Source organism: Podarcis liolepis, assembly GCF_965112155.1.
Source record: "Podarcis liolepis genome assembly, chromosome: 10".
NCBI lineage: Eukaryota > Metazoa > Chordata > Lepidosauria > Squamata > Lacertidae > Podarcis > Podarcis liolepis.
This window is the reverse complement of record NC_139562.1, coordinates 63,122,880-63,137,235: the sequence shown is the minus strand read 5'-3', so window position 1 is coordinate 63,137,235 and position 14,356 is coordinate 63,122,880. Positions and strand designations below refer to the sequence as shown.

The 14,356-nt window shown below is 42.3% G+C and overlaps 1 protein-coding gene across 1 annotated transcript in view; it reads right to left on the bottom strand.

Annotated features, from left to right (window-relative positions):
- MOV10L1 (Mov10 like RNA helicase 1) overlaps positions 1 to 14,356 on the bottom strand; it is a 40,496-nt gene that overhangs the window by 20,376 nt on the left and 5,764 nt on the right. The window contains exons 2-9 of the mRNA XM_083463383.1: positions 12,628 to 12,812; positions 8,486 to 8,642; positions 7,717 to 7,829; positions 5,601 to 5,791; positions 5,142 to 5,282; positions 3,327 to 3,457; positions 3,026 to 3,203; positions 1,368 to 1,562 (exon numbers count right to left, since the gene is read on the bottom strand). Coding sequence (XP_083319509.1) covers positions 1,368 to 1,562; positions 3,026 to 3,203; positions 3,327 to 3,457; positions 5,142 to 5,282; positions 5,601 to 5,791; positions 7,717 to 7,829; positions 8,486 to 8,642; positions 12,628 to 12,812 — 1,291 coding nt within the window. The remainder of the gene's footprint in view (positions 1 to 1,367; positions 1,563 to 3,025; positions 3,204 to 3,326; positions 3,458 to 5,141; positions 5,283 to 5,600; positions 5,792 to 7,716; positions 7,830 to 8,485; positions 8,643 to 12,627; positions 12,813 to 14,356) is intronic.

The window sequence follows — 14,356 nt, the reverse complement described above, 5'->3', positions numbered from 1 at the left end:
AGTAAAGGACATTATGTTCTCTACTACAAGCTCCAGCCTCAATTTTCTGTTTGCCAAGCTAAGCTAATGGCCACAAGGAACAGGGATCTACCAGGTAATGAAGTCAAAGAGGCTTTAAGATTTTATGTATATACTTCAGGATGCTGCCTCTGGACGTGCTGCTCGCCAACCCCCCCCCATCAACCCCTTCATGCTTTCTTCAACCCCCTATCCCCTCCAGCCCACCCCAATTCCAAGAATTCCGTTGCTGCCACTCACAGAGTGGGAAAGGAAGAGGAGAGTGTCTTTTCCCCCCTTTGCCCCATGCTGCTAAAATAAGAAAGTGTGTATTCTGAAATGCATGCTTCCTTTTGACTGCAGTGGACTAAGGGGTGGCGAAAATGATGGAGTGTGTGTGGAGGCTTTCCTGAGTCTCTAGTTAACCATTGGAATGGCTCAGTCAGTAGAGCATGAGGATCTTAATCTCAGGTTCGTGGGTTCGAGGCCCACTTTGGGCAAAAAGATCCCTGCATTGCAGGGGGCTGGACTATATGACCCACAGGGTCCTTTCCAGCTCTACAATTCTATAGTTCCTGCTAGCCAGTTCACTCAGCCAGACCACCTGCCCATGTGTCTGTGTGGCTGCCCGCTTGCTTGGACACTGGGCTTTCCTTGCTCTGTTGTGAATACATGCAAGAGGCAGCAGTGATTACAACAACAGAGGGAACATGGGAAGGTCTCCCTTGCTCTGCTGGCCTGCTCACTTTGCCCCATTACTGTCACACTGTAGCTCACATGGCTGCCAGTACAACTTTAAATTACAGAATTATTCCACAACAACAAAGATGGATACTGTTATGGTTCCAAGGGGTTGCTCGAGAGCAAGCAGGCAAATACTTCTCTGCTCGGCTGTGAAGCCTTGCTTTTGATGCCAAAATAAACTTTATCTGTCCGGAGCGCCACTCTCCCGTGGCTGGCTCATTCGCTGGCAGAATCCGTGAGTGGGTGGTCCTTAAACCTTCCCCAGCAAAGTAGTTTCTTGATGCCCAGTCTCGGCGCAAAAGCTTACTGCGCAACGAGGGCATGCGTAATGGAGGACCTCTCCCCTCCCCGCTTTGCCCAGGCAAGATGTCCTGGCACCTCCGAGCCCTGAAGCTCCTCTCCACTGGAGGCGTGGTTACTCTCCTCCGCTGAGGAGGAGCTGCTTCCCACGATCTTTGGGGACTCTCTGTAATCCATCCGGCTTTCCCCCTCTCCCCCCTGAGCCGATGGCAGTTCCCTGACAGATACAACAAAATCGATATAACCCCACCCAATTATTATTATTTTTCAATTTAAAAAATCTAAAGGCTTGCTTAAGCAGATTATCATGGTGTACCTGGCAGTACCTTTTCAATTCTGGTAAAACTATTGTTGCCTTGTCGTTATGAGACTCCGAAGTGATTTGACGTTTTCGTTGGGAAAAAGGCTGAGTGGCTGCTATTAATAACTCCTCTTCTGTTTCTATAGTTGCTTCAATGTAGCGACCGATAACACAGTCAGAAAAACAGAGCAACAAGAGGTCTTTGCAGCGGCCAGGGTTCCTTTAAAGGCACAAAAGCAAGGCAAAACTTTCATTAAAAAACCTAAATGAGACAAAGCCTATAGAAAAGTTGTCTTTACTCTGTGCTACGCATGCGAACAAGAGAAGCAAACAAAGAGTATCTGAGCAGTTTTCCGCTTCTTTGGTGGACAGAAGCTTGAGGTTGGAAGCTGAACACGGGAGTGAAAGATGAAAATGGTGTGTACAGAGATGTATGGGGCAAAGCTGTGAATGAGACAGCCAACATTTCATCGTTGACTGCAAACTGTTGGACCTGGAGGGTGCAAAATTAGAGCTAGTCATCATCAGACATGACAGTGAAACAGGTTCCAGTGACTGGAACAGAAAGCACTCTCTCTTTCTCTCTCAATGAACTTAGCCGAGTGTATAAGAAAACACAAATAGCAGCTGTTCTGGAGGATAAAGGTAAAGGTAAAGGGACCCCTGACCATTAGGTCCAGTCGTGACCGACTCTGGGGTTGCGGCGCTCATTTCGCTTTATTGGCCGAGGGAGCCGGCGTACAGCTTCCGGGTCATGTGGCCAGCATGACTAAGCCGCTTCAGAAACGCCGTTTACCTTCCCGCTGGAGTGGTACCTATTTATCTGCTTGCACTTTGATGTGCTAGGTTGGCAGGAGCTGGGACCGAGCAACGGGAGCTCACCCCGTTGCGGGGATTCGAACAGCTAACCTTCTGATCGCCAAGTCCTATGCTCTGTGGTTTAACCCACAGCACCACCCGCGTCCCTGTTATGGGACAAGCCACAAGTGCAACTTAATATCTTTTATTATCTGCTACTCCTCTGATCATTTGTCCAGCCTATTTTGCTCTTATAGTTCCTACACTCATCACCCTCTTTGCTTTGCCACTAACTCAGCTGTTCTAGTGCCATAACCTATGAATTCTGAGAGTCATGCCCAACGTCTTTGGCTACTTTAAATCAGAACCTTTGATTACAATTTTTTTCAAACATCACCTTAAAGGATCAAACTGGTTGAACAGTAAGACATTTCATGCAAAGACAGATTCCCTTGCATATAAGCCAGGACTGATTCAAATGTTGTTCTGAATAATTGGTGCATACTCCAGAGAGCTAGAATTCCCTCTTGGGTGACAGCTACTTCCCTGATGAGATCAATTGCTAATTAGGCAATTCCTTTTCACACAGCAGGCAACCTTCACTGCTGCTAGCCAAACTTCTGTTGAGGGGGAGGAATATGAAAGCATAAATGTTGAATATATTATCTGTTCTGAGACAACCAGATCTTCTGAAGTCAAAAGCAGGTATTTAGCTACACCAAAGTTGTGTCATACCTAGGGATTTGCATTACTAAAATTGCACACTGGACTGCAATTCCTTCTGACTATCAGTTAGCTTTCTGGCCACTAACGCCAAAGCCCATAATTTACTGTTGTTCTGTAACATTTTAAAACAGCAAGAAAAAGAACGTCCTGTATACTTACTTTGCAGTGCATGTAACTACTATAGAAATCTTTCTCCCAGAAGGCAGAGAGATAGCCTCGATGGGTTCTGCTGTTTTCTCTTCTCCAGTTTCTTTTTGCTCATTTTCTAGTTTCTTAGGTTGTCTGCTAACAAAGTTGTTATCATCTCCAATATTGTTTTCATCCACAGGCTGAACTTCTATGGAAGTAAGCAAATTACACTATTCTAATTACACAGAATATAACATGCCGAGGCTTCTTTATAGACAATAGAGGAATTAGGCATGTATGTGTGACTTTTTTCTTATATTCTTATATTTACCTGATGGATTCCCTAGGGATGCTGCAGAACTCTTCTGACATGTTCCTGGCACTTGAAGACAAAATTGCTTCTCTTTATCCCAGCCACCTAATTTGCAGCTAATTAAAGAATGTGTTGCTTTCCCTTTATTCCTAAAAAGGGGGGAAACACAAATTTAAACCTCACTGTTTATATGTCAATAAAAATTCATTCTATTTATTATTACAATTTACAATTATTAGATTTACATTCCACACCTTCCTCCATATGAGCCCAGAGCAGCAAGATGATACACACGCCTACCCTGCTGAAACTGTAATTTGACAGTAGCAAGCAGATGCTCTGACAAGCATGTCTGTGTTGCAAGACATCCACAAGGCACAAGGGGTTGCATCCAATACTGCCCTTATGCAAATGGGAAAAGTCCTTTCAGCTGCAGAAGGGCACTTGGTCTAGCAGTGGCATCCGTGAACACAGGGGGAGCTTAATTTCACCAACTCATCCCACCCTTCGGAAAATCTGTTAAGAGAGATTGGGGGACCCTGTGGAACATCTCAGGAGGTGGCACTGAAGTAAAGTTGTTTAGTGGAGGCTTCTATAAGATTAAAGACCTTTCTGTGAATGGAAAGACTACTTCTATACAGGCAACACCAGATTTGTTGCGTTCTGGGTCATTGCATGCAATGGTGGAGCACACATAAGCACATTCCGTCCCCTTTTCCAGCTCCTTCTGGGTCGCTGTAATGCCATATGAAACGTGTGTAAATCAGTCGTTGCCTGTGCACGGAAAGGCATCAATAGATGAAGGCCAAGATTTGTTATTATTTAAAGATGCAACAATACTCTTTTTTAAATTTAAATCCATTTACTCTCTTTATTAAGCTTAAGTAATGACACAGACGTGGCTTCACCTGCCCTTTCGTCATGAGATGCAGCATCACCAGATTTACATTTTCGGGGGACGGGGGGACGGGACGGGCTATATAACCAAATACTTGAAATCCACATCACCTGGGTCCTCCATGGTCCAGATGCATGGCTCATCTCCCCCAGGAGGTATGATTACTGTGGACCAAACTTTGCAGAGCTAACTCCAGACAGAGATCAGACAGGTCACATTCCTGTTATCCTGGCATTTGACGAAGACTCTATTTCAGCAGGTATCTTAAGTGAGCTTTTCTGATATTACGATTCATGTCAACTGATTTTACTCCTACTGCATCCCTTCTGTAACCTCATTGTACATCATTGAGAAACTACATGGTTAAATGATATTTAAAAACACTGAAATTAAATTAAATGTGGTGTAGTGGTTCATGTGTCAGACTAGGACCTGGGAACTAGGATCCAAATCCCCACTCAACCATGAAGCTCACTGGGCCAGTCCCTGCCTCTCAGCTTAGCCTTCCACACAGAGTTGTTGTATTAAATGAAGAAGGAGAGAAGCATGTATTCTGCTTTGGAGCTTCTTGGGGGAAAGGTGGAATGTAAGTGCAATAAACAAACAGTAAGTGTAGGGAGAATGCTAGAAATAAATGGAGGTTTGTGTGCTACTTACCATTCACAAAATTTACAATCATTAATTAAAATTGTCGTAAAATTAGTTTTTCACATTAAAGCTTCACGCATCTAATGACGCAGCTATTTACAAAAGGAATGTTACCAGTTTTACTGAACCTCCCACTTCCAAACTCCTGGCTGAATGGACTCTAAAAGCCCAACTGCAAAGATAACTATGAGGAAAAAAATACATCATGGTTTCATGATGTATAAACGCTTTTAAAGAATAAATGCTTTTAAAAGGAAAAATCTAGGGAAGAAGAAATTACAACTTACTCTATCCATACTTCGATGCTTTTATTCATTCCTAATTTTAGTGTTCCAAAGTTTATCATTTTTGATACCTCTAGGCCTTCTTTGTCCTTCATTAGATTTTCATATGATTCATCCAAATTGGTTGCATTGGTTAGAGATGACCTGTAAGATTTCAAAATTAGAAACCATGCTGCAAAACTATGCATATAGAATTATGTAACAAAGCCCGATCTGATTAATTTCAACCATGTGTCTGAAGCTAACATACACCTACATTTTTCTTTTCTCAAGTTAGACAGTTAAAACTGACAAAACATTCATAAAATGCTAAAACCAGAATGATTTTTTTTAACCACTCTTCTCAAGACATACATGGAGAATTATGAATGCAATTTTAATACTTCTGGCCTCACTTCAAAGTAGATTTTTAAAAAGTGAACTCTAAGCAGTCGTTGACTGAGGGAAGAAGTTTTTTATTACCAGTTATTTTCTGTTGGAGCCATACAAAGTGCTCTCCAGATATAACATGATTGGTTACTCTCCACAACAACCACATTGACCAGGTCATGTCTACGAGGAAAATAACCATCAGGAAGTTTCAGGAAATCCAGGGTGAAAAAGATACTGTCGTCGACTACACCAGTTCTTCCACACACACTGGAAACACGAAGCTGTAAAAAATGTAGTTATCTTTAGATGCAATAAAATCAATGTAAGCATGCATAACCCATTTGAGGTTACTAAGTGGGCACTGTACTTCAAGCCATCCAATTACAGTGGTACCTCGGAACTCGAGCGTAACCCATTCCGGAAGACTGTTCAACTTCCGAAATGTTTGAGTTTCAAGGCGCGGCTTCTGGTTGGCCAACAAGTACGTTATTGCACAGTGAAAGCCGTGTTGGACATCCGTGTTCTGAGGAACGTTTCAAAACCGGAGCACTTACTTCCAGGTTGTTGGCATTTGGGAGCTGAAATGTTCGAGAACGGCGCTGTTCAAGTTCCGAGGTACCACTGTACTCTTTAAAAACTGCCACATAATATATGAAACCTTAAACTGTATGTTGTACTGTACTCTAATTATCTCAGAGGCTCCCTTGTTAAGAGGATGTATCGGCGCCTCTGAAGGTGGAAGAGACCATGGTCCAGAAACTCAAAAAGTCAGCTCTGCTCTGCCTCTTCTCCTCTTTCAGTCCATCCATCTGCCTTCCTGCCTCCTTCAACTCTCCGCGTTCTCTTCTGTCTCCTTCCTCTTCCCTCCTCCTGCAACTCTCACCTGCTCTCTCCATCTTTCTTCCCTCTGAGCCCTGCTGAGCACTCTTCTCACACTTCTAATAGTACTGCCAGCTGATTGGGGATGGGAACCCTGCAGGGATGCTGCAACAGCTCATGCCAGCAACTGGATTCCTCTGCTGAGGTGCCCAGATGGGCCCCACAGTGGAGAGGTGTGATTTTGTGCCCCCCCCCCGGGTACGTCCCTCAATGTTCTTAACTGCCAAATATCGTTAAGTCGTCTTCTATGAGCTGCTTGACCAAAATATTGGTTTTGTTAACTTTGACTCTTGGAGCACTACATTCAAAGTGAATGATCACTCCATATCACCTGTGGAGTGATAGTCAATAACTAGATTTTTTTAAATTGCCAGTGATCATTACATAGTAATATTTCCAAACTACAGCTCCATTCAGGTGTTAGTACTTTGGTTGCCTCTATGCACGTCTCGGGACACTCCCAATGTCACTGTGTAAGTAACATTCAGACAAAGTTTGGAAATCCATTCGATGGACACAAGCTATCTCTCACTGTGTGTGTACACACACACACACACACACACACACACACACACACACGACAAGCTTCAAGTCAAAAGGTATACCTAAACTACAATCTTGAAACTTTACAGTGATTTAACTGTCGTGGCTTTCTATAATACTTCACAACTGTACTCTTGTGAAGGGTTGATGACTCCTTTACAGATTCCACAGAACTAAAATTGTCAGGGATCCTGATGATAGAGGGAAGCCATTAACAGTTAAACTACCTGAAGTCCAAAATGTGGTTTTCAGAGTTGAGGCCCAAATCAGGAGATTTTAATACAATGAACATGCTTCCTATATAAACAGGGTAGCTTTACATGCAAGGATAGTTCCTGCTATATAACCCATCCTTTCTCCTTTTACATTATAGTATTCATAGGCGCCGACTCCATGGGGCTTGAGGGGGCCCGAGCCCCCTCGAAAATTCGTTTGGGGGGGGCTCCGCCCCCCCAATAATCTCCGGCGCCCCTCCAGCAGAGCGCCATCGCCGCCCCTCCCCCAGCCCAAAATGCACAGGGAGGGTCGGGCTGCATGCCTCCTGCCCTCCCTCCCGAGCAAAAGCTCCACCCAATTTCCTTTGGAGCTGATTAATAGGCGCAGCACGCTCTCCCCTATTCGCTCACGAGGAGGCGGCGCCACTTTATTTGCATATTCATGAGCTTATTTATTATTCATGAGCTTTCCCGGGCCCCCCCAATATTTTTTATAAGTCCGCGTCCCTGATAGTATTTGATACAATATTTTTAAGAAATTCCAAAATTAAACCATTCAATAGACATACCTTGTCAATTCTCTTATACCTCAAGGGCTTTACAGAAACTGCTTCACTGGTCCAGGTTGTTGGGTTAATGAAATATTCTACTTGCACCCAATCTCCTTTACAAGGGACAAAACCTTAACAATAACATTACAAGAAAATGGAAACAGTTTGAACAAGACTAAGTCACTTTAAGAAAAGTTAAAAGTACTGGCGCACTAAAAGGCAAATATACCTAGCTACTAGACCAAAATTTGGATTAATTGAAGCAATGACCAGAAGGGTAGCCATAATAGCATGTTGCAGCAAAAAACAGGAATTTTCTGGCACCTTAAAGACTAATGAATTTATTATGGTATAAGCTTTTGAGGACTTTAACCTGCAAAAGCTTATGCTGTAATAAATTCATTAGTTTTCAAGGCATCACAAGACTATTTGCTGCACTGTTTTATTCTTCGAAATACCAGAGGTCAAACAAAGTTTAAAAATGGAAAAAGGGAAAGTACTCCAAACTTCAAGAGTCCATTCAAGTTTTGAACAGATCTAAGATTACATGGCTTATTCAACAATAAAGATCTTAATTCTCAAGAGCAAACACATCTCTGAAATGTAACTGAGATGGTAAAGATGCTTACAGATTCACATATACAAAACACAGTTTTCTAAACCAGTTTATATTCTTAGAATCCTTTTTGTCAACTCATCTAAAGCAATTTTCAAAGAAAAACCCCACTGCAACTTAAAATCACAACTTTGTGTTTATAACAATTGTCAAGGTAGGCATAACAGTTACCTTCACAAACATCATCCATGGAAAAGGAGGTTGTCTGATTAACGCTGCCACCAACTGCAGTTAGAGAAGTAATACTGCCAATGAGTGTTTTGGTGTCCTGGTCCCCTTGATAAGGACACTTGCTGTCATCTTCCCATTTATCAGATACCTTTTCTACCTGTAGAACAAATCAAAATTACCTACAGGAGGCATCCTAGCAGGACCTTCAAATGTGATTTAAGGCCTAAGGCTGAGGTTCTTCTGTTGAATTGTGGCCCCTCTCCAAATGCTGCACAACTTCTTCAAACATGCACATAGCTGTCAACCTTCCACCAATACAAATCTTTATGGACTGAACCTGGAAGTGTGCTTAATACAAACCAAGGGGCCAAAACCAACCAGGACCAGCCTTATATTAGAGAGCTTACCAGTATTTTGGCCATGAAGAGATGTCAAAAGACACAAAGGCACTTAAAGAGAGCCATGAGGATCCAGTACACTGAGCTGCAGACATTGGAGAGGGTGGAAATGCAGGTGGCTGCTCACAGATCTTGGCTTTGAAAGCAGGAGCAGACAGTTTCAGAAAGGAAAGTTTTGGGATCATTTAATTAATTTACTCTTAAGTTCTGCTGAACCTACCATTACTCAAATTGTAAGGGCTCATACATTCCTTGGCCCAACAAGGAATCAGGTGTGCCATTTAATCAAGCCAGCTTGGTAAGAGAACTAGATGAGAGGGTGCACACTGTTGGAGGTGGGGTGCTGAACGAGAAGAAGGTATATGCTTTCAAAGACTTTCCAAAGTGTATCAATGAACACTGAAAGTTGCTTGTGAATGCTTCTTAAATTTTTCTTTATATACGTATCAACCACCGGAACAAGGTGAGATAATTTGATACTGTGAAGACTACCAAAGCGTGTATTAGGAAGCTTCTTAATATGTACTCTGATGGATGGGTTAACTGCTCAATTCTAGCTGATTACTGTACCTTCCATCTTGGGCAGTTACTGAACTACTGCCAGTTAGGGATGTTGGAGAATTCTGACAAAAACAAAGATGAATGGAAATTCCCAATGTTCCCTTATTTGTCCCATCTCGGGAATAGAAATCAATCCAGCAGATATGATTGGTATTCAGCACTGTTATTATTTTCAGTCCGCAAATGACATATAAGTGATTTTATCCCCCCACCGCCTTGCATTTTCTTTGTACAGAAATGGTGGAATAATGTAACGACAACGTAATTAATTGCTGTATGTAAATTATGTAATTTTGCCACAGCAGACAGCAAGACAAGTATGAACTGCAGCAGAACCAAAACACTGCTGCATGTATGTATTAGGTTTCTCTTCAGTTTAAATTCGTATGTGTTAGCTTTCTTCAGTTTGAGTTCGCTTTGATTTACAGCTCTCAACAGAATTGATCTGTCTCTCTCTGGAGCGATCTGCTGGCAACTTCCTGCAAATTTAATGGAAAATGACCCTTCCTATTTTCAGGATGGGAAGAAGTGCTGCTTCTTTGCAGTATCTGAAGGAGCATCTCCACCCCCATAGTTCTACCCGGACAATGACGTCCAGCACCGAGGGCCAAGTTACAGGGAGCCAGGCAGAGGGCCTTCTCGGTAGTGGCGCCCTCCCTGTGGAACGCCCTCCCACCAGACGTCAAAGAGAACAACAACTACCAGACTTTTAGAAGACATCTGAAGGCAGCCCTGTTTAGGGAAGCTTTTAATGTTTGATGTATTACAGTATTTTAATATTTTTTGGGAAGCCGCCCAGAGTGGCTGGGGAAGCCCAGCCAGATGGGAGGGGTTGTTGTTGTTGTTTAGTCGTGTCCGACTCTTCGTGACCCTATGGACCAGAGCACGCCAGGCACTTCTGTCCTCCACTGCCTCCCGCAGTTTGGTCAAACTCATGCTGGTAGCTTCAAGAACACTATCCAACCATCTCGTCCTCTGTCGTCCCCTTCTCCTTGTGCCCTCCATCTTTCCCAACATCAGGGTCTTTTCCAAGGAGTCTTCTCTTCTCATGAGGTGGCCAAAGTATTGGAGTCTCAGCTTCAGGATCTGTCCTTCCAGTGAGCACTCAGGGCTGATTTCCTTAAGAATTGATAGGTTTGATCTTCTTGCACTCCATGGGACTCTCAAGAGTCTCCTCCAGCACCATAATTCAAAAGCATCAATTCTTCGACGATCAGCCTTCTTTATAGTCCAGCTTTCACTTCCATACATCACTACTGGGAAAACCATAGCTTTTACTATACGGACCTTTGTTGGCAAGGTGATGTCTCTACTTTTTAAGATGCTGTCTAGGTTTGTCATTGCTTTTCTCCCAAAAAGCAGGTGTCTTTTAATTTCGTGGCCACTGTCACCATCTGCAGTGATCGTGCAGCCCAAGAAAGTAAAATCTCTCACTGCCTCCATTTCCCCCCCTTCTATTTGCCAGGAGGTGATAGGACCAGTGGCCATGATCTTTGTTTTTTTGATGTTGAGCTTCAGACCATATTTTGCACTCTCCTCTTTCACCCTCAATAAAAGGTTCTTTAATTCCTCCTCACTTTCTGCCATCAAGGTTGTGTCATCTGCATATCTGAGGTTGTTGATATTTCTTCCGGCAATCTTAATTCAGGCTAGGGATTCATCCAGCCCTGCCTTTCGCATGATGAATTCTGCATATAAGTTAAATAAGCAGGGAGACAATATACAGCCTTGTCGTACTCCTTTCCCAATTTTGAACTAATCAGTTGTTCCATATCCAGTTCTAACTGTAGCTTCTTGTCCCACATAGAGATTTCTCAGGAGACAGATGAGGTGATCAGGCACTCCCATTTCTTTAAGAACTTGCCATAGTTTGCTGTGGTCGACACAGTCAAAGGCTTTTGCATAGTCAATGAAGCAGAAGTAGATGTCTTTCTGCAACTCTCTAGCTTTCTCCATAATCCAGCGCATGTTTGCAATTTGGTCTCTGGTTCCTCTGCTAGTAATAATAATAATAATAACTATTATTGTTATTATTATCATCATTATCTTTCCATATGCATCATTGCTTAGTGTTTTTTCCTACAAATCCCTGGAAATGGTTACTGTACATTTTTGGAAAGGTACTTGCATCTAACATTTAGTTTTTCATACCACATTCTCTTCTCTCTTGATGTTGTATTTTGTCTAGTGCCAGCCTTGCTGATTCTAGAGGAGGCTGTAGCCCACTACTGGAACTACAGCCAGTGGGACAACTCTGCCACCTACTGGGTCCTGTAGGTATTCCTCCATCTGGAACACCAGCGATGTACAGTACTTTATATGCTTTATCACATGCAAATTCATTCTTTAAAAATTGACTGTTAGGGGCCTAGCTACACTACAAACGCACAAACTGTTTCTAGAGCCAGGTGAACAAAGACTTTGTTCTTATAAAGGAGACATCCTCTTTCATGGGTAGCTGAAAGTAACAGTGGCTGCCTTCTGAAGACCACTGGCAAATTATGATCTTTTCTGTATAAACTGAGACAGCTCACTACCAGTTAATAAATGTATATGGACCAAACTACACGCTATGAAATAAAAAAATCTATCTGAACTAAATCAGGTTGGCTCCTTGTTCTTCAGCTCAGTAACACTCAAATCCATTTATGGAAACGTTTAATAAAATGCTGAATTTCAGAGCAGATTGGTTTAAATTAGCAAGAAAAAGGTGTTTAAATCATGTTTTCCACTGAAAGATCTTGTTGACTTCACAGTAAGGGCTTGTCCACACTTCCACTTGTTCTGTACCTAGAAAACAGAGGCCCGATTAGTTTTTTTCCTTTGTCCGCCCCCCCCTTCCTCTGGAAAACCTGCTGTTTACTGCTGAGTTGGAATAAACATCAATCCACTGAAAAAATAATTCGCATTTGTTCCGATTCAACAGTAGGCAGTGGGTTTCCCCAGTGAGGGAGAAGTGGCGGGACAAGTGGAAGTGTTGACAAAAGCCCGAAATTGGTAGAGAAGAGCTTATCTACGTTCAAGAGTCTGAAGTGACTTCGGCTTTCTTGCCGAATAGGCATATATAGGAAAGTCTCTCACTCTGATCAACTGAGATCAGTTATATAAAAAATTAAAGTTTATTTTACAGACAGTTAACATAATCACATGACCAATTTCTATAGCTATTTATTTGAATCTCACCCTGATTGCCCTTAATCCATGAGAAATTTTATCTTCTTCAACAAGAGCTACAACTTGCTGTCCAACTTGCAGTGGAAGGTTGCTCATCACAGCTTCGCTGGTGAAACAGATCAAATCATCTATCAAGCCGTAGTCTAGGCAGAATCTTGTCACTACACCATTTACGGTTTTTAACTCACTGCCATCTAAAAAGAAGACAAAATACATTTAAGTTGTGTAAAAAATAATTTGCTGTATTTGCTACAGCATTGGGAAATTATTCTTGCTGCATCTTGCCACCTCTAACAGAACATCTGTAGGGATTTCTATAAATGACGATGGTTAGCAAAATAAATGTTATTTATTCATATGTTTTCCCTCCCCTCTTCTAATTAGATTCTAAAGCAGCATAGAAACAAAGTGGTTTTTTATGACTAGCTTATTGGAGCAAATGAAGCCGATACTTGTCTTTTCTCTCCTTTCCTCACAAGCTCAGAGTAAAAACGGACTGGGCTTAACCTTCAGGGGTCCTTTACTTTTACAACCTCAGAGTAATGAGTTATTGTCTGGGTTTTGTCACACCATAGTTTTACCAAAACATCCAAACTGACAAAACTATGATTTGCACTTGAGCAAGGGAAGGAAGGAAGTTAACATGCAAGCCCAAAGCTCCTTCCAGGATTATTCCTGTGGTGCCAAACCATAATTTGGCGTTTTGGCCAAATGTAGAGAAAACTGAATTATCTTAATTTGGTTAATTCCTTGACAGGAGGTAAGGAATCTTACTGAGTTTATTTAAACGATAATACCACATTAGGAAACTTTCCAGGTATAACACCCGGCAGCCCTAGTGTTGGAACGGCCTTCACCAAAGAGAGCTTATCAATGCAAAATTTAGTTGAGCTGAACTTGATGAATATCAAGGGAGATCCAATTTCTATATTCTTAATGGCAATTTCCCTATATATGTTCTGGGGGTTTCTAACATTCTCCACAGTTCACTGTACAGTACATTATGGTTTTGTGGGGAATAGCTATCTCCAAATGGGGATCAGGTCAGATAAATTTGTTTGACAAACATCAAAACTACAACATGGAGGGGGAAGACCTTCCCATTCACCACCAAGAAAATAGCCAATAGTTCCTCAGAATAAAAGCAACTCACAACTACTGTAGGTTTTAAGTCTACTGAAAGAGGAAGCAAAGTCCTATGTACAACTTTACAGACAGGGTTTCCTTAGTCTTGGGAATAACTTATATAAGGGTGGCAAACCTGCAGACCTCCAAACATTAAGATCATAAGCCAAAGGTCTATCTATTCCAGCATCCTGTTCTTACAGTGGACGATCAGATGCCTATGGGAAGCACATGATTACTCTCAGCTGCGACTCTCAGCAACTGATATTCAGAGGGAGAAAAACAACTCTGTATTCATTTTCTCTACGCAGGGGTTCCCAGCTGGTGGCCTGCTGACCACAGAGGGTCCACGTAACCCACCCACGAGATTTGTGACGCCATTCACATAACAAAAACTACCATATCAAAATTTTCAAAAGTAGGGAGTCTATGGCTTGGCTTTTCAAAAACAGGGGGTCTGCAGTACTTAGCTAACAGGTAACCACTGCTCTACACCATGTATATTATTGTGCACGAAAAGAGTGTCAAATGTTACAGTGGTGCCTCGCAAGACGAAATTAATTCGTTCCGCAAGTCTCTTCGTCTTGCGAGTTTTTCGTCTTGCGATGCATGG